The following is a 19566-nucleotide window of genomic DNA, read 5'->3' as shown; positions in this document are numbered from 1 at the left end:
ATAATCACAGTGATAATTGTTACAGTACAGTTATCAAATCTCTAAAAGCGCTTTACAATAGCACGTCGGTCAAGACACAAAGCCCACAAGAACGTACACAAGCATGCATGCACACACTCTACGATTCCACCCTCCTTATACCTGGTTTCTTTCCAGCTCACCATTCAGTCCCCTTCCCCCTTCTTTCCTACCATTTAAACGACAACATTCAAATGCAAAAATTAGTGCTTTAACAAAATGTCTACAGTCAGCTGTATCATACTTTAAAAAAAGAAAAGTCTACAGCCAACAGTGTGTGTGGTCGGACATGAAACTAAACAAAAATCCTTCCTTCCATACACATTCTGCATATCTTTTAAGAGCAGCTGACACTGAAATTTTGTTCTGAGCAGCACAGAATGGCTCAAAGCTTTTTCTTCTGGTCATTTGATTACGTTTATGCATGTGTGTGTGTGTGTTTTCTTGTGAGATTTTGTAGTAATTCACATACAGAAACATATGCATGCATGATCACACTCAAAACTTGTGCACACAAATGCACACTCTCTCTTAATCTGTGTTCCACTCTCTAAACACATACTTATCTCTCTGTCTCTCTTCTCTCTCTCTTACTTCACTCTCTTACAAACTCCTATGTATGTGTGTTTAATATACTGGTTCATTTACACAAACATATACACACATTGTATACATGATCGTTCATGTGTATGTACACATTGCCTTGTGATCATGCACATGTGTGCTGTCTCTTTCTTTGTATTTGCATGTAACATGTAGTCATGCATATGTATATATATAATTGTTTTTCGTGTTCATTCATAAATAGACATTCACTGCCACATGTACGCGCGGACACACACACACAAACACACACACATACCACACCACACACATACGCACGCATGCATGCATGCACACTCTGTGATTTTTAGTGATTTGCATTCTAAATATATTTACAGAAGTTTGTTACATCATTTGAATGACAGATTCGCTCATCATACTGGACCCAAGAAGACCTAAAATTCTAACAATTCTTGTGTTTCTTCATGCATTCAGGTTAATCATTTTATGTTCGTCACATTTCCTGTGCCGCCTTCAAATTCTTCATCATATTTGCATAATTACTTTCTCCGCTCACACAGATTTTGTTCATGTTACGCAAGAGTTTCCATGCAATATAAAACGTTCCTCAGACTGTTTGTGAATGCATTAATATTTGCAACCGGTGTGAAGTAGTGGCTAACAGCATGCTTTGTTTCCCCCCTCCCCCACATCCCCCACTGCTGACCCTCTCCTTTGCATGGGACCTGGGTTCGAATCTGATGATGGCTTGGCTGGCATGGAGTTAGACGGCGTCCGGAGACGAGGGCAGCAGCAAAATGGAGTAGTTAATGGTGCCGAGCATGAGTACTCTCCTCCCAACCACAGCCACAGCCACAACCATAACCACAACCACATAGAGAGCAGAATAGATGAGACTATTCCCGAGGCAAGTGAGTATTCTCCCTGTCGTAGGGTCAGTAGAGATGCCTGTATGTGAAGGAACAGCTGACAGTGTGCTGTCGTCTGTTTGTTTGGGTCACATAATGGGGCTTCTGTTTTTTTTGTGTGTGTTTTAGTGTCACACCCTTGATATTAACACTTTTTGTCATCTAATGCTTTCTTTTGAAAAATGGCTTTTATGTACAGAAATGGAGTGCACACCTGTAAAGTTCTGAAGGGCATAATGATGTCTGACTTGAGGGACAGAAAGGGGGTGCAACACTAAAAAATGTTTTTTGTTCCTTTCGATAGCCTATATCAGAGAAAAAACATAAGTTAATGACTTAGCCTTTCAGTGTTTTGGATGATAATGATATAAATGATAATTATGATTTTTTTTTTAATGTTATGGATGCTTTATAAAAAGGTCTTCAAATAAAAATTCATAGGCACTGCATCTAACTCTGCATATATCTGTGTTTATTTTCATTTTTATGGAATATCATTTTATTGTTTAATTAGATTTACCTCACTGCACCGTGCTAGCACCATCGCCATGTGCTTTTTGTGTTATGTCTGCACTTCACGTGATGACTTACATAGTGTTGACTGAAGCTGCTGTGATCACATGGTCCGTGCTTTTCAGAACTAGATTGCTAGTTGTGTCGTTTTCATATCAAAGCAATTATGAATATGTATACACATGGCAGTTGTGTCATATTTACTTCAAAGCAATCATGAATTTCACAGAGTAGTTGGGATACTCATATCAAAGCAGTCATGAATAGGTATACACATGGCAGTTGTGTCAGATATATATATATATCAAAACAGACATGAATAAGTCAACACATGACGTGTGTCATATTTATACATGACAGTTGTGTTATTTTTGTATCAATACAATCATGAAATTTGCATTAAACATAGCAGTTTGCATATTAATATCAAAGCGATCATGAATAAGTATGCATATGGCAGTTGCATCATGTATTATATCAAAACAGTAATGGATATGTGCGCAAATTGGCAGCTGTGTCATATTTATATCAAAGCAATAATGAAAATGTATACACAGTGACAAGAATATATTTGACAGAAACCAAAGAAAGAGCATTAAACTTTGTCATTTCCTAGTATACAATCTGCTTATTTAAGGTGTTACCGTGGCAGTAGGAAACAGGGAACAGTTGCTTGCATTGACTTATGTAATTATTCATCTTCTGAGTTTTCAAATTTGAACATTATAGTTTTCTACAAACATTCAGTGAGCACTCACATTGTTTCCTTTTATATCGCATGCTATCATATATGCAACAAAAAGCATGCAAAGTACATTTTTCATTCTGTGAAATAGATACAAGTTCATTCATTAATCAGGGCTTCAGATAACACAAGAATATACGTCCCTGACACTTTGAAAATGGAAGTACTGAATGCCCATTGAGTGGCTCTGTAGGGTGCTCTGAAAACTTCTTAAACAAAGGCTAAAAAAAAAAAAGAGTGAAAATTGTGTATTGAAGTTTCACTGTGATGCTAGGATCATCTGCAACAGAGAAGAGTTGTTTCCTCTGGCCGCTTCTTGCCTCAGAAATTTACACAATTATGTCCAGAAAGTAGGCCGGCCTTTGTATGTTTGCAGCAGTGCAGATTTGATCAGAATGTGTGCATCATTAGTGTGATACTTGGTGGTAGTCTGGGATCTGCAAAAAAAATGGAGAGACGAAAGTCCTGGGACCCCCAAGGTTTTGAATGTATCAGAAGCCCTGATTCACTTTTCAATCAGTTTTTATGCTGAGTGTGTACATGGGTTGCTTCACTGTCTGAGTGCTGTTCAAAACGACATGCGTTGTGTGTTCTGACTGAAGGTGTGTAGTTGAGAGAGATGTGTGTTCTAACCTAGATGTGTTGTTGAGAGAGACCTGTGTTGTTTGTTGTGACTGTTGATATGTTGTTGAGAGAGATATGTACTGTGTGTTCAGACTGTGGTGAGTTGTTGAAAGAGATGTGTATACTGACTGTGGTGTGTTGTTGAGAGAGATGTGTGTTCTGACTGTAGGTGTGTGGTTGAGAGAGACATGCGTTGTTTGTTTTGACTGTTGATGTATTGTTGAGAGAGATGTGTGTTGTGTGTTTTGACTGTTGATGTTTTGTTGAGAAAGAACTGTATTCTGACTGTTGGTATGTTGTTGAGAGAGAAGTATGTTCTGGCTGTAGGTGTGTTGTTCAAAACAATGCTTTTATTGTTCAGACTGTTCGTGTGCTGTTGAGAGAAACATATGTTTTGTGTTCTGACTGTTGGTTTGTTGTTCAAAACGATGTACGCTGTGTGTTTTGACTGTGGTGTATTGTTCAAAACGACGCGTGTTGTGTGTTCTGACTGTTGGTGTGTTGTTGCTTTGTGTAGATGAGGAAGACTACAGTGTCAGCACAGAAATGGTGAATGGTGGACCCGACCTCACACTCAGAAAAAGTGAGCGCCTTTCGTTGTAGGCTGTCTTGTCAACTGTTTTGTTGTTCTTCTTCTTATCGTTGTGTTTTTCTACCCTTTGTTGATTCTTTTTCTGTTGGTTTGATTTCGTTTTTTGACTGCTGTTATTATTTAAGTGTTGTGTTCATTTTGTTTATACAATATGTTTTAGATTCATATCATCTAGAATTGTGTTTTTTTGTGTGTTTTTTTAAAAAGAAATTGTAATATGCTTTCAAACATTAACCCCTTGACTGCTGATGGAATTAAATCAGCTTGGCATGAAGTTGAAGCACTAGAACTGCTTCATGTGTTCTTGTCAATGGTGTTATTGATTTTGCTGAAAAAAAAAGAAAAAAAAAAAAAAAAAAAGATATAACCAGAAGAGGAAAGAACTCAAACATAGGGAGTGGTGACTTACATCCTGACGTGTCACCTTGATCTTATCACAGACAGTCAACAGCCCTTCACTGATGGGCACACTCTCATCAATAGCAGTCACAGGGTTAAAAAATGAATTTAAAAAAAAAAAAAAAATTTAAAAAAAAGAGGAGAGAGAAAATTTTAAAACGAGGGAAAAGAAAAGAGCAAAAATTACCAATGTAGACTGGTCTGTGGTATGACGACATGAACAGAACAGTCCACCTGCTGAAAGGTGTTTCACTTTTGTCCTGAATGAAGTCCTCATGGCATTTTTGATAGACTGTGTTTGGGCTGTAAAATTATTTTAACTTACGGTTTTAACTTGGGTATTAAACGAGATGCAGGAAAGCAGATTGGCAGTTGTCGCTGTCACAAACCTGCTGCCACTTCCAGGGTAGTCATTATTACTCCTCAGTGACACATGACTGAATGAGATTTAAAAAAAAAAAAAAAATAAAAGAAAGAAAATCAGGTGCTCCATGGCTTGCTTGCCATTGAGACCAAAAAACAAAAACAAAAACAAAAAAAAAAGAAAGAAAAAAGGGTGAGACACAGAATAAGAATGTAAAATTTTAAACTGGTGTTAAATGAAAAAAAGATGGCATGAAAAAATGAAAACAAGAAAGAAACCATAGAGGAGTGAGAAAAAGCATTTGGTATAGTATGGCATAAACAATAACATTTGGTGGGCGGGCAGAAGTCAGTGTCAGTGGTTGTCCAACAGGATATAAATGCACAGGCTTCAGTGCACACCATATGCTTATCACAGTATGATCTGAGCATTGGCAGTTCTTCTCCTACTTTCCCCTTTGTTCTGACCTTTTCCCACCTTTTGCCGTCTCTTGGTTGTCCCACAGCTTATTAACAAGAGGTCTGGCACCTCATCATTGAACTTACAGTTTACTGAATCATTATGAACATGAGGTAACACAACATGAGAAAGTGTGGTTATATAATTCTTGCAGCAAATTAATCCCTCATATTTTCTTACCGTGATCACATTGTTGCTAACCCGTTGAATAAACAAATTTCAGTCATCTGTTGCCATGAATAATCTTGTTCACAACAACAAAAGTGTTAAGTGCTTGACAGATCACCCAGCATAGAAGCCATGACAATTCAGCCACATCGGTCATCTTGATTGTTGTTACTGACAAGATGCTGTCTCTTTGGATTCGAACACATCAAGTCTCCTATGCAAACATGGCTTTAGATTCTATAAATGCAATTTCTGCATGTGTGGAACCAGAACGGACACCGCTGACCACGGCTGAAGTGATTTTGGAGCCATGCAGGGTCCTCCTGGTGACTGGTCTTGTGGCCACTTCATTTCCTTGTGAAGTGTTGATGTGGGATTGTGATGGAACTCTTCTGGAGTCCATCCCAACACTGACTTTCCTACAGCCCTCTTGACCAAGAGGGTAGAGATTGTAACCTGGGCAAGAAACTCTCCACTATAATCAAATTCTAGTGCAGATGGTCAGGGCAGCAGATTCCTCTTCTACTGTTCTGATGGTCTTAGTCATTTATGGCTAACAGTCATACAGTCTGGAGTGATGTTTTCCTGCACCAGTATTTTGCTATGGTAATTGGAACAGATCCTATCAAAGATTAGATTAGGTTGGTTGTATTTATTCAGTAAGTTCTTATATCAAATGAAAATTAAACGGATCATTTAAAAATTACTTTAGCTAATGTTAGAATGCAGAAATTGTGACACAAATGACCCCCCACACCCTTCCTCCTAAAAAAAAAAAAGAAAAGAAAAAGGAAATAAGACACGTTGTTAGATCACATCCTCTTCCTGTCCCTGCTGATGATGATGTATGTGGGTGTCAAGTTGTCAGACTGCAAAACCAGCAGTGCCATGGAAAAGGAATGGACACATGCAGGTGTGAGCACCTTTGTTTGATAAATTTGGTTGGAATCCTTTGTGAGTCACGGAAGGCTTTGCCTCTCTTGTTGGCTGTGTGTTGTAAATTTTGTGTTGATCCTTCAATAAGAAGGCAAGAGATGTTTCAGGTGACAGTCAAATTGAAGGAAGATCTGGAGAGTGTAACTCCTTAGTTTGCGTACAGTTGTGAAAGTGATGCAGCATCCTCGGACTGAAACACAGAAACTGAATGTTTTCTTGTGTGTGTGTGTGTGTTTGTGGATAAGAAACTGAATGTTTTCTTGTGTTTGTGTGTGTGTGTTTGTGGATAAGAAACTGAATGTTTTTCTTTTGTGTGTATTTGTCATTTTCACAGTTTCTTACGGAGGCGTCACTGCGTTTGGACAAATCCATATATGGTACACCACATCTGTTAGGCAGGTGCCTGACCAGCAGCATAACCCAGTGTGCTTAGTCAGGCCGTGAGTGCATGCAGATACGTTTGTGTGCCTACCAGAGTTTGTGTGCCTACCAGAGTGGATTTCTTCTGCAGAAGTTTGTTTGAAGACAACACTGTCGTTGCCATGGGTTCTTCTTCAGTGAGCCAAGTGCGTGCTGCACACAGAACCTCAGTTTATTGTCTCCAAATGACTAGATGCTCAGTTTGAATTTCCAGTCAAACTTGGGAGAAAGGGTGTGACCATGATTTGAAGCCAGACCCTCACAGACACTGTGTTGGCAGGTAGATATCTTACCCCCTGTGCCACCTCCCTCCTTTCATTCCACAGCAACTCACCACAGTTACATGGACGACGATGCGCTGAGTGCAGCAGACCGACGCAAGACGTACCAGAAGAACATGAAGGCGGGCAAGGGGCATTCCTTGGACGATTCCAGCGTGACCAGCCACTCGGTGGGCGGCCTGAAGGCAGCAGCCAGTGAGTCACAGCTCAATGAGAGCAGCGACTCCTTCCTCTCACCTCCCAAAGACAAGAGGACCTCGTCCAAACTCTCGCTGCTGGCTGACAAGGTAATTATGATAATGATGATGATGATGGTAATATAAAAATAATGATGATGATCATCATCGTCATCATCATAACTGTGATGATAATAATGTTATAACAATAATTTTATTAAAATGATAATGATATTATACTTATTTTAATAAAATGATGATGATGATGATGATGCACTTACTCTTGCCAGGGACAAAATCAATGCATTTTTCACAGCAGTCATTCACACACATACAGAACTCGTGATTGAGAGGGATGACAGACAAAGCTAAAAAAAAAACCCCCAAAAAAACTACATGTGAATAGAAAACTGGAGAAGCTGCAGACCTGAAAGAGGGATGGGAGGGGAGGGGAGAGCATTGTGTGTAGAGGCCGGTTTTCAGGCCAGACCAGAAAGAGCAGAGTGCAGAGGCGACTTAGAGGTAGAGAAAAACGAACGAATCGAGGGGGCCGAGTCGAATCGCGTACACAGAATGTAAGAATACAATAAACAAGCCGCATGCAGCAAAATAAGATCAAATGAATACGCTTAATAGCCCAAAAAAGCGTAAGACGAGACAGAGCGTAAACCTGACAAGATAGCGTGGAGAGCCTTGGTCAAAGGAATGATTCAGCGCTTATAGCTTTTATAGGCGTTTGATTGGCTAAGAGTGGACTGGGCAAGACGGCTCGTCTTTTCAGTATTAGCCGTGCGAAATTTGGCCAAGCAGAGCAAACCGATAGGCCTAGTTTGCATCAGTTTGACATGGTAAGTATATGTATCACCAAACATGGAGTATAATACAAACTCCTCCTTTCCTTGTGCGGGTATCAGTCACCTATCTTTATCCGGACTTCTTCTTTGTTCAGCAAAATCAGTGACACCACTTAAAAGTAGTTCTGTAACTGCACTTTAGATTGATGTAACACTGATCTCACCAAAGTTTAGCAGTTAAGTAGGGGTTAAGTAGCTGGACCTGAAAAAAGAAGAAGAAAAACGCAAAGAGAAAACATGGATTGATACCAGGTTTAGAAATATGGAAAAGTCATGACGTAACAAAATAGAGATATAGGAAAAAAAAAATTGATATTTAAAATTTTTTTTTTTTAATTAAGAAAACAACTGATATTAATTAGTATACATTAATGATGACGATGATGATGTTGGTGGATCAGATGCTGGACACAGCCAAAGGGATAACAGAGAAAAAGGAGAAGAAGAGCAAATCCTCGTTCCCAACCATCTTCCGCAAGTCCAAGTCCAGAGACCCTTCACCAAACAATGCGCGCAGCACTCGCTCAACGGAGTACTCCAGTCTGGATCGCAAGAATGTCTCGGCTCGCACTGGGCATCTGGACCGCAACAAAAAGAAATCGCCCACCAAGACTATTCCTCCAGTGAGTTTTTCTGTGTTCTGTGCAAGTTGTGTTTGTTGGAAAAGAGAGAGGAAAAAGAGTTATCTGACATAATTTTTTTTTATATATTGGTACAGTATAATTATGTGACAAAATGTTGCCTTTTATGGCATGCTAGCCTTTCTGTTTTGAGTATACATGACTGTACAAATCTGCACACTGACACAGACACACACACACACACACACACACACACACACACACACGCATGCACACACACACACACACACACACACGCATAGCAATGTGTGTGTGTGGTTGTGTGTGTGTGTGTGTGTGTGCATGTTCCTATCACTTCTTTTTTTCTTTTTTGAAATCAGGAAACAATAGGTTAATTTCATTAATGCATTACATGTCTGACTTCCAATTAATGGATGTGTAGGTTCGATATATATATTTTTTTTCTTTTAGTATTTTGTATGCCAGAATTTGTTTTTGAATTATTTACCTCTTTAGTCATAACATCCCTTGGCAAACAGTTGTCACTGAACATTCTTCTTTGTTCGTGGGCTGCATTTGCCATGTTCACTCATATGTACACAAGAGGACTTTTACGTGTATGACAATTTTTACCCTGCCACGTAGGCAGCCATACTCCGTTTTCAGGGTGTGCATGCAGGGTATGACAGGGGTTAGCATCTCTGCATATTTGATCTTTTGCTTGTGTATACACAAGAAGGGGTTTCAGCCAAAAGCAGGTCTGGGAGATCAGAAAAATCTCCATCCTTTACCCACTAGGCGCTGTTACCGAGATCTGAACCCGTGACCCCCAGATTGAAAGTCCAGTGCTTTATCCACTCAACTGTTACACCCGTCAATCACTGAACATTAGACAGGCTTGGTACTGAAAAAAAAAGAAACAACAACAACAAAAACACCCAGAAACTAGAGCCTTCTCACTTGTTCTTTATTTTTTTTCTTCTTTTTACTCCACCAGGTGCGTGTGACGGGACTGGACGGTGAGGACAGCACAGACCTGGATCTGGACAAGGAGCTGATCCCCTACGAGTTCCAGGATGCCATGGAGCAGCGACACGTCTTCTCACAGTTCTCTGAGGACTCGGACTTCGCCCAGTCGGAGGCGGAGCTCAACGAACTCAACGCCATCGCTGAGCAGATCGAGGAGTACTCATACTCGGTTCGCATCTTCCCCGGGCAGGACCCGGCGCAGGTGTGGGTGGGGTGGGTGACGCCCAGCTTCCACTTCATGGAGAAGGCGTTTGAGATGAAGAAGGTGCGCCACGTGGTCCTCTCTCAGCTGGACATGGACTACAAGCTGAAATCTAGGTACGTTCCACTTTCACTTTCTGTTTTTCAAGGAAACGAAACGAAACGAAACGAAAATGTCTTTTTTCAAATTTTGTTTGGTTTTGTTTTTCAAGGAGAATGGCTCATGGGTACTTGTTAGCGGCCTGTGTCCCTGGTGTGGTAACAGGCTTAGTTGAGGTGAGGGGTTCTCAGCGAGGCGTCACTGCATTTAGGCAGAAATACGCTACACCACATCTGGCTTGACCAGCAGCCCAACCCAACATGCTTTGTCAGGCCTTGAGTGCATGCTTGTATATTTGTGTACCCATGAGAGTGGATTTCTTCTATGGGCTTAGGTGAGGTAGGGGGTTCTCAAGGAGGTGTCACTGCGTGCAGACATATCTATATATGCTATACCGCATTTGCTAAGCAGATACTCGACCAGCAGCATAACCCAACACACTTCATCAGGCCATGAGTGCATGCTTGTATATTTGTGTTCCTGTCAGAGTGGATTTCTTATACATATAGAATTTTGCTAGAGGACAACACTTATGTTGCAGTGGGTTGTTTTTCAGTGCGCTAAGTGTGTGTTGCACACGGGGCCCTCTGTTTATTGCCTTATCCAAATGACTAGACGCTCAGTTTGATTTTCCAGTCAAACTTGGTAGAAACAGTGAGACAGGGAATCGAATCCAGACCCTCACGGACACTGTATAGGCAGAATGTAACTGAATGTAAGTGTATTGACATATATCTTCACATGATGTAAGTGTTGATTATTTTTCTTATAATGAATCAGTGTATGTGTATAAACATGTATCTTCACCGATGTAAGTATCAGTTTTAAAAAAATCTTTGACTCTATTTCCACCAATTTGTAAATTGTATAGATTTATATGTTCACTGAAGTAAAGTATTAATTTAAAAAAAACCCAAAACTTTCTCTGACGCTATGTCCACCAGCGTGAGTCGCAAGAACTGCTACATGATGGCAGCGGGAGACCTGCAGCAGCGCTATGCTGACGCCAACCAGGAGATGTCGTCCAAGAGAGCGTCCCCGGGACTGGTCATCGGCTGTCACATCGACACTGCCACTGGCACCCTCAGCTTCACCGTCAATGGCAAGGAAGTCGCCAACAAGTTTCAGGTCAATAGTGGTATTATGCTGTTCATGCTTTAACGATAAAGATACGATAATAATAGTAATGATGATGCTGATAATGAAAATGATAATCATAATAGTAATAATAATGATGATAGTGGTGATAACGATGATGATAATAATATTAATGATGATAATTATCATCATCATCGTTAGTAATCATTGGTAATCAAAATAATCATGATAAAAGGATAATAATCTTGCAGATTGACGCTTACACCTCAGGAAGCTCGCGTTTACAATAAAATGCTGTACATACGTATACATATATGCATCAAGTACACCATCCATGAACAAGCATTTGCACACACAAAATGCAAACACACTCGCACATGCATACACACAACCAGCAAAGGTTTGAGAAGGATGGAATTGTGTATTGCTCACATCAGCTCTCATTTTTTAATAATGTGACGGGAGAGAAAAAAAAAAGCTGCTGTTCAATGTTTTTTCAGATGGAACCAGGCTCCAAGCTGTTCCCTGCTGTCTTCTGTGAGCCCACAAGCAAAGAGATGTTCCAGTTTGAACTGGGCAACACCAGGGTGACTAGCCTCTTTTTGTTTATTTTTTTAATTTTAATTTTAGCTTGAAATATCCTCTGTTGAACTGAAGTATACTGTCTGATAGAGAAACTCACAGTTGTTTTCATGCAAGATACTTCATGCCACACATTCATTTCTCCTGGTTGAAATGAAAATACATGTCAGATAGCAAGTGCATAGATGTAGCATTGTGATTCGTGGTTCTCTTCTTTCTTCTTCTGTGTTTCTCCTCCATACTGACAGCATACCTTGAGCTTAATGTTCACAAACACAAAACTGATTATATATAAAAAAATTTTAAAAAGTAGATGGTAAGTGCTTACTAACACAGATACTTTGTTCTTGGATCTCCTCTTTGTTCTTCTGTGTTTTTTGCCCGTACGGTCAGTGCACCTGGATGGACACATGAAGACTGACGTTTTTCAGACGTCTCTGCCCCTGTCAGCGGCAGTGTTCCGTGGGCCCAAGTCCCTGGTGCCCACCTGCCCTCCTCGCCTGGATGTGCAGGTGTTGAAACGAAGCAGCTGGTCTCGGGTTCCCAACGTGTCCGTCAGGACAGCCAGCCTGAAGCTGTCCGATGTTCGGGGCTGGAGCATGATCTGCGAGGATCCAGGTACCTGCTCCGGTTTTCTCTTAGTCTGTTGTCTTACAAATGAACCTCCAGACTCCTGTCTTCGGTTAACAGCCAAAGGGGCTAATCGTTTGCACCACAGTGATACATTATCATATGGTTACATTTACTGATATCATGCTGTAGTTTGGTGCTGGATGAATTTTGTCCTTTTCAGATAACATTGAATAGTCATCATGGTTACCGTAAAGTTCGGTCTATAAGCCGCGACTTTTTACTTCAGCTTCAACCTCTGCGGCTTATACAATGATGCGGCTTATTTGAGGATTTTAACGATCCCAGGAGTGTCACGTTCTCGTCTATTCTTAGCTGCCCTTCAACTCGCTAAAATCATGATTTCTGTCCATGAACTTTTGGATGAGCTTCAGGATAGTGTGCTAACTGTTCACATTTTATAAATCAAATCCACACACATTAAAGCCTTCAGATTAGCATTCAGTTCTACTCTGCTCAAGTGTACACCCTCATCATGCCGAAAACGCAACGTTATGCCTATGATGCAGCCTTCAGATTGAAGGCGATCGACCTAGCAGACGACAGTGCAAGCGAAGAACCAACAGCGACCTCCACTTTCATGTTCATGAAGTGAAAGCGAGGCTGAAGTCAGTGACAAGATGGCGGAGGAAGCTGTGCTGGTTCTCTTCAACTCGGACACTGAAGACAAAGATTTCAGTGGATTCAGTGAGCAGGATGACATTGAATAAATGTGACTATCCCAAAATTATGGATCTTATTTTCGTTGTGTTTATTTATTATTTTTTGTGGCACTAGCAGTATTTTCACTTGCTTTTCTTTGTGTTGTTCCCGATTGTGTTTATTTCATAACCTACAGTATTGACAGCTTTTCTGTAGTATCAGTATGTGTTCCGGTACCGGAAATAAGTGTGGCTTATAAGCCAGTGCGGCTTATGTATGTATAAAGTTCAATTTTTTCCAAAATTTAGTGGGTGTGGCTTATATACCAGTACACTCAATAGACGGAACTTTATGGTAGTTTAGCTTTAAGCACTATGGCCTCAGTCTCAGAAGCTCCCACACCATTGGACACATGAGGCAGTTAGAGCGCTCCATTCTTCTCGGTCCCCAGCCTGTTTGCTGGTGTCACCCCATTGACTGTCGACAAGTTGTGAGTCATTAGAACATGTCCCAGCCACTAATTATCACTATAACTGTGATCATTCAAATCATTTGGTTGTGGCAAAATGTGACATGGTGTAAACACTGTAGTTTTTTTTGTTTTTTTTGTTTTTTTTTTGTGAAGGGGGGAGATATTGCAGAATTCCACAAACTTTGTGCAGACTTTATGCAGTAGCATGTGACTGGACTGTGTAATATGTGTTGGTATCTGTCAACTGTTGCAGTGAGCATGTGACTGGACTGTGTAATATGTGTTGGTATCTGTCAACTGTTGCAGTGAGCATGTTGGCCGTTCACATTCCTGATGAGGATCGCAGCCTGGATGTTCTGGAGCTGATTGAAGACAACCATCTGCTGGAGTAAGTCTTTCTGTTTTGTCTTTTCTTTTATCACATTTCAGATGTATGGATGCATGCAACTCGGCGTGATGTGGAGTGATGGCCTAGAGGCAACGCATCCGCCTAGGAAGCGAGAGAATCTGAATGCGCCTTAGACTGGCAGTGCTCCTGGCATCAGCCTTCCAAGATGTGGTTGAAAAACAAGCCATGGAATAAAAATCTCCACCGCTGTCGACAGATTGGCCGAAACTCGGCGTGATGACAGGAGACAGATTAAGCTTTTGTTAATCACTCTCTGCATGAAATAGTTGTCATTGGAATGAGTAATTAGCTGCATCCAGAAATGGTGTTTGATTGGCTAGCAGATGACGGACTAATATCAAGACATCTTATCACCGAGTTACTTTGAAATTGTGGCCTAGAGGAGCAAACCAAAAGGCCTGCTTTGCATCAGTTTGGCATAGCAAATGCATTTAACCAAACTGGGAGTATGACACAAACACCCCATGTCACTTGGGTTAAAATCCAAATCATCTGGCTCCTTGTCATTGTGGCTGTCCATGAAAACTTGTCCAAGGACTACCATTGCAGTACACATGATTTTTTTGACATCTTTCAACATTAATATTCAAGCAAGGACTGCCAAACACAAATAGAATAAACCAAGGATGCATGGCTGGTGAAGGTAAGTAACTTGCAAAACGTGGCATGATATGAGAAAACATACATATGGATGAGTTTTGAACTCCTGAGTTTGTTGTTATGAGTACATGATGATAACGAATAATAACAATGTACAGTTGTACCCTGCAGCTCTAAGCGCTTTTAACAATACACCTATTATAAATGAGAGACAGGAATATATACTTTTTTTACTGCCGGAAAAAGAGGGCGCTAGTCAGGGGGGCAAAGGGGAGGTTACCTACTTCCGGGAGGTTATTGGCCATAGCTACTTTCGTTTTTTTTTCCACATAGGCGGATAGTAGTTTGCACAGGACAGGAATGTCAGACCCCTGCCGGAGTCTGCACAAGTGGGTCACGCTAAGTATGTTACTTAAACATAATTTTATGAAGAAAATTTCCTTTTTAAAGGAAAATAAGCATGTTTGTCAGCTTCCACAGAAAAAAGACGTCAGCCAACCAGCAAATAATCAGCAGGGTGTTAGTGAGTTAACCACAAAAAGTTTTAAGAATATCCTTCAGGATGAATGTGGTAAAATGGCAAGTCACTTATCTGCCAATACGGTATCCGTGAGGGTCTGGGTTCTCACCCTTTCTCCCGTGTTTGACTGGAAAATCAAACTGAGTATCTGGTCATTTGGATGAGGCGACAAAGCGAGTTCCGGTTTGCAGCATGCACTTGGCGCACTGTAAAAGAACCCATCGCAAAACAAGTGTTGTTTTCTGGCACAATTCTATAGAAGAAATTCACTCTGATAGGCTCAGAAGTTTATACGCATGCACAAATCCTGACAGAAACTGAAACTAAGAATATCCAAGTGTTTCAGCCCTATGAATGTCATATTTGATGTGTGTCAGCTTCCACACCAAGACACTGGAGCTGTACCAGGCAGTGTGTTCCCATGGCAACCACAAGGTGGCCAATGTCTTGACACAGCACGTGGATGAACGTCAGCTCATGTACACCATCAGGAGTGAATGTGAGTGGTGCTGTTTACTCTCTCTCTGTGTTTTGTGTGTCTGTGTGTGTGTGTGTGTGTGTGGATGAATATCAGGAGTGAATGTGAGTGGTGCTGTTTACTCTGTGTGTGTGTTTTGTGTGTGTGTGTGTGTGTGTGTGTGTGCGTGGATGAACATCGGGAGTGAATGTGAATGGTGCATTTTATTCTCTGTGTGTGTGTGCGTGTGTGTGTGTGTTTGTGCATACATGTGTGTGTGCGTGTGAGTGTATGTGTGTGTGCATGTTTCAAGACTTTTCTTGTATTTTTTGTCATTTCTTTATTTAATCTTTGATAATATTTTGATCAAGAGCAAAAATTGTCAAAAAAGAGAAGTAAAAACCAGGCTATTGATGTCATTTTATTATTGCTACAAACTTTGGTGCCCAAATGGGTAAAGTGTTTAAGCTTGTTGTGAGTGTTTCTTTGGAAAGATAGTTCATCTGTAGGTTAATGTTTTTTTTAATTTTGCATACAAGAATTCTGTCTGGATTCTGGATCTTGCGAGAGTGTGTTAGCATACATACTTTTTTTTACAGCCTGTTCTCCCAGGTAATCTGGTTTGATTGATTGTGACTGTGCAGACAGACAATAAAGTAAAGGTGGGATTTTTTTGCTTGCAGACATGCCTGGCAAGCTGAGGATGGGTTTCCATGATCTGCTTATATCCATGCATCTTGACTCGCACACACGAGCCAGGTGATTCATGTTCCATGAAAAAAAACCAAAAACAACCCATATCTTTCACAGTAGATCTAACTGGCTTGATGTGATTTAACTTGAGATCCAGGTTTTAGGTTTGTTGTTCCAAAGCAAATTACGTAACATTTATTACTGTGTCGTATTTAAAGGTTTTTTGTTTTTTTTCTTGCTGATTGTCATAGACATTTTTTTTTAAGTGACAAAAAGAAAATACACAAATATGAGTAAAGGGGTTGTTGTTTTAGAGTAAATGTCTTGTTTGTTTACTTGTAGTGTACAGAGTAGACTATGACAGAAAGAAGATACATAAATGTGCATACAGGGTTTGTTGTTTTAGTGTAAACATTCTGATGTTTGTTGAAATGTTCTGTACAATGAGTTTTTTGTTTTAGAGCGAGTATTCTGTTTGTTGATGTGCAATGTACAAAGTAGACTGACAGAAAGAAGATACTTAGATATGCATACAGTGTTTGTTCATTTAGGTTGAATATGCTGATGTTTGTTGAAATGTACTGTACAATGAGTATTTTGTTTTCGAGTTAGTATTCTGTCTATTAATGTACAATAACAAAGTAGACTGACTGAAAGATAATACACAAATATGCATACAAGGTTGGGTTGTTGTTTTTTTTAGAGTAAATATTCTCATGTTTGTTGAAATGTACTGGACAAAGAATCTGTTGTTTTAGAAGAGTTAATATTCTAATGTTTGTTGAAATGTACTGGACAAAGAGTCTGTCATTTTAAAGTTGATATTCTTCATCTTCTTCATTCATGGGCTGCAACTCCCACGTTCACTCAAATGTAGACGAGTGGGCTTTTACATGAATGACCGTTTTTACCCCGCCATGTAGGCAGCCATACTCCGTTTTTGGGGGTGTAGATATTCTATTGATTGTTGAAATGTACTGTACAAAGTAGTTGTGTCAGCTAACTGCAGAAACCTCTGTCCCCAGGACAATGACGGAGAGCGAGTACATCGTGCCTCTCATGCCCAAAACCCACTCCCTCAGTCTGTACCGCAAGCTGAGCCCCACCTCGGACACATACGGCATCAAGCATCAGATCCCCAACATGGAGGAGAGTGTCTCCATCAGGCCGCAGCTGGCCATCACGGAGAAGGAGATCGAGGACAGGTAGGAAAGGAAACTGACTGAGCTAGGATCTCCGGATTTTCTGTTGGAATCTCTTTTTTGCTTTCAGTGTGAACTACTTAGGACATTGGCCTAGCTAGGATTTCAGGAGTTTTGTTTGAATCTCTTTGTACTTTCAGTGTGAACTACTCAGGAAATTGGCGGAGCTGAGATCTCAGGATTTTCTGTTTTTCGCTGTCAGTATGAACTTCTTAGGAAAGGATATTGGCTGAGATAGGATTTCTGTTTCAATCCTGTTTTTGCTTTCAGTGTGAACTTCTTTGAAGAACATGTATGATCTTTCTTCGTATAATCAGAAGATGAGAAACAGCCAACATCAGACCAGATGTGCCCAAGCTTAAGGTTTTATTAAACTTTTGTCCCAGTAAGGCATTTGACAGAATCTGGCAGGAGGCACCATGGGTCGCAATAATGACCATCAGTATTGGGCGAGAGCTTATCAACACCATCCAGCAAGAGTACTTCAATGCGATCAGTTACTTCCACAAGGTGCTGATCAAGAGTGTTTCTTCTTCTTCTTCTTCGTTCATGGGCTGCAACTCCCACGTTCACTTGTATGTACACGAGTGGGCTTTTACATGTATGACTGTTTTTACCCCACCATGTAGGCAGCCATACTCCGTTTTCGGGGGTAGGAGTGTTTCAGTACTTCAGTAAGTTAGCCAGGGCTGCCTTCTGTCTCAGACACTGTTCAACATATTCCTGAAATGCATCAAGACTGACGCACTTGAAGATCATGTCTGCACAGTCAGCATTGGAGAAAGAACCATCATGAACTGTGGCTTCACAGATAACATTGATGGCAGGCAGTGAGCAAGAGCTAGCCAGGAGTTCAGGGAGAAGGAAGAAAACTGCAATGGAGGAATGAGGCATCCACCAGCTGGTTGTCAGTGAGATAAAATTAGTTGTCTTGGATAAGTGTTTCCTGTTACATTTTTTTTTTATCGTTACTGGACATACTTGCCATTTAGCCAGCTCTGGATTGTGGTCTTGTAATCTTTTATGTATGCAGGAAGGAAGGATATTTGTCTCGTCACACATACTGGTGATTGAAGACATTTTGATGAATGTGTGTCAGTGTGTGTGTGATAAATATGCATGCATCTGTGCATATATATAAATTGTGCGTGAGAGAGAGAGAGGGTAATATTGAAATACTTCGCTTATATTGGTATGTTCCATGGTAGAATAGAGAGAGATATAGATTGGCAGTACTTAATTATTTTCCGGGTGTCTACATTATTGTTTTTCACACTGGCAGTTCATGGGAAGAAAAGCCTCTTAGTTACAGTTCAGGACACATGTGCCTGTGTGCAAGTTCCAGCAGCAAACTGCACTGTTCTGGTACAACTGGTAAATGCTAAATTATGAGCCAGGTAATGCGTATGCCATAAAAACATTTTCCTTATTAGATCCAGCTGGCTTAATATGATTGAACACAGAGTTTGTTCTTCCAGAGCAGATATCCTAACGTTCATTACAGTGTCTCATTCAAACCATCACTTCACTGCTGACTGTCATGAACTGCTAACATGATGACTTCAGTCAGTGAAGGATGAGTACTGTGTGTTGTGAGTGCAGGATCCAGAAGAACGGCAGGGACTCCACAGCACCCTACTTCCCCATGGACAAGCTGAAGTCCTTCGTGATGCAGTCCCTCACCACAGCCATGGAGAAAGGAGCTGCCCACATACGGGACCCCATCGGCGGCTCCAATGCCAACCTCTTTGTGTGAGTCATCAGCGCTTGTGTGCAGCAGTTTAAGATGAATGATTTGACCTCTTTTTTTTGTGTGTGTACCAACACGTTTTACAGGCTGTATATCATGTTACGTTGTCTGTACTTGCTCATTAACCCCTAGGCTGCCTGCATGACGAGATAACTCGTCATGGCAAGCATGTATGCTTCGCTGCCTGCATGACGAGATAACTCGTCATCGAAATATTCTGACTTTTCCCTGCTTTGCATTCAGTTCGTTGACAAAAATGCTGGTAGCTTTAGCTTGGGGAATCTTTCTGGATTCTATTCATAGCTAGAAACACCATCTGCGTCATAAGGCAGTCCTTTATTTGAACGTTTTGGTTGGGTTACTGGCCGCAGTCTTTGCCTGGCTCCTCTCCTCGCTCGCTCAACAAAATGTCGGACTGACTCCGTGCTCAAGACATGCGCTCGTGGCGAACTAAATCAACCAAGATTACTTTCTTTAGCTAATGCTCAGAAAGAATTGGAGCATAAATTCGAAGGAGAAGACAGTGGTGAACATTTATAGGACGATTTGATAGAAAATAAAGGGAGCAATCAAGAGAGT

The 19566-nt window shown here is 40.8% G+C and overlaps 1 protein-coding gene across 18 annotated transcripts in view; it reads left to right on the top strand.

Moving 5' to 3' along the window:
- LOC143280962 (ryanodine receptor-like) overlaps positions 1-19566 on the top strand; it is a 224004-nt gene that overhangs the window by 69043 nt on the left and 135395 nt on the right. For 14 of the 18 annotated variants that reach the window (XM_076585792.1, XM_076585799.1, XM_076585793.1 and 11 more), the window contains 13 exons: positions 1350-1493; positions 3890-3955; positions 7037-7278; positions 8423-8644; positions 9600-9949; positions 10877-11060; positions 11531-11617; positions 12044-12230; positions 13663-13744; positions 15263-15384; positions 16026-16101; positions 17061-17240; positions 18840-18989. In XM_076585792.1, coding sequence (XP_076441907.1) covers positions 1350-1493; positions 3890-3955; positions 7037-7278; positions 8423-8644; positions 9600-9949; positions 10877-11060; positions 11531-11617; positions 12044-12230; positions 13663-13744; positions 15263-15384; positions 16026-16101; positions 17061-17240; positions 18840-18989 — 2092 coding nt within the window. The remainder of the gene's footprint in view (positions 1-1349; positions 1494-3889; positions 3956-7036; positions 7279-8422; positions 8645-9599; positions 9950-10876; positions 11061-11530; positions 11618-12043; positions 12231-13662; positions 13745-15262; positions 15385-16025; positions 16102-17060; positions 17241-18839; positions 18990-19566) is intronic. The other 4 variants (XM_076585801.1, XM_076585800.1, XM_076585803.1 and 1 more) reach the window with 2 other exon arrangements.

This window comes from Babylonia areolata, chromosome 4 (assembly GCF_041734735.1).
Source record: "Babylonia areolata isolate BAREFJ2019XMU chromosome 4, ASM4173473v1, whole genome shotgun sequence".
In the NCBI taxonomy this organism is placed as follows: domain Eukaryota; kingdom Metazoa; phylum Mollusca; class Gastropoda; order Neogastropoda; family Buccinidae; genus Babylonia; species Babylonia areolata.
The sequence above is the reverse complement of the archived record's forward strand: the minus strand, read 5'-3'. Positions and strand labels throughout refer to the sequence as shown.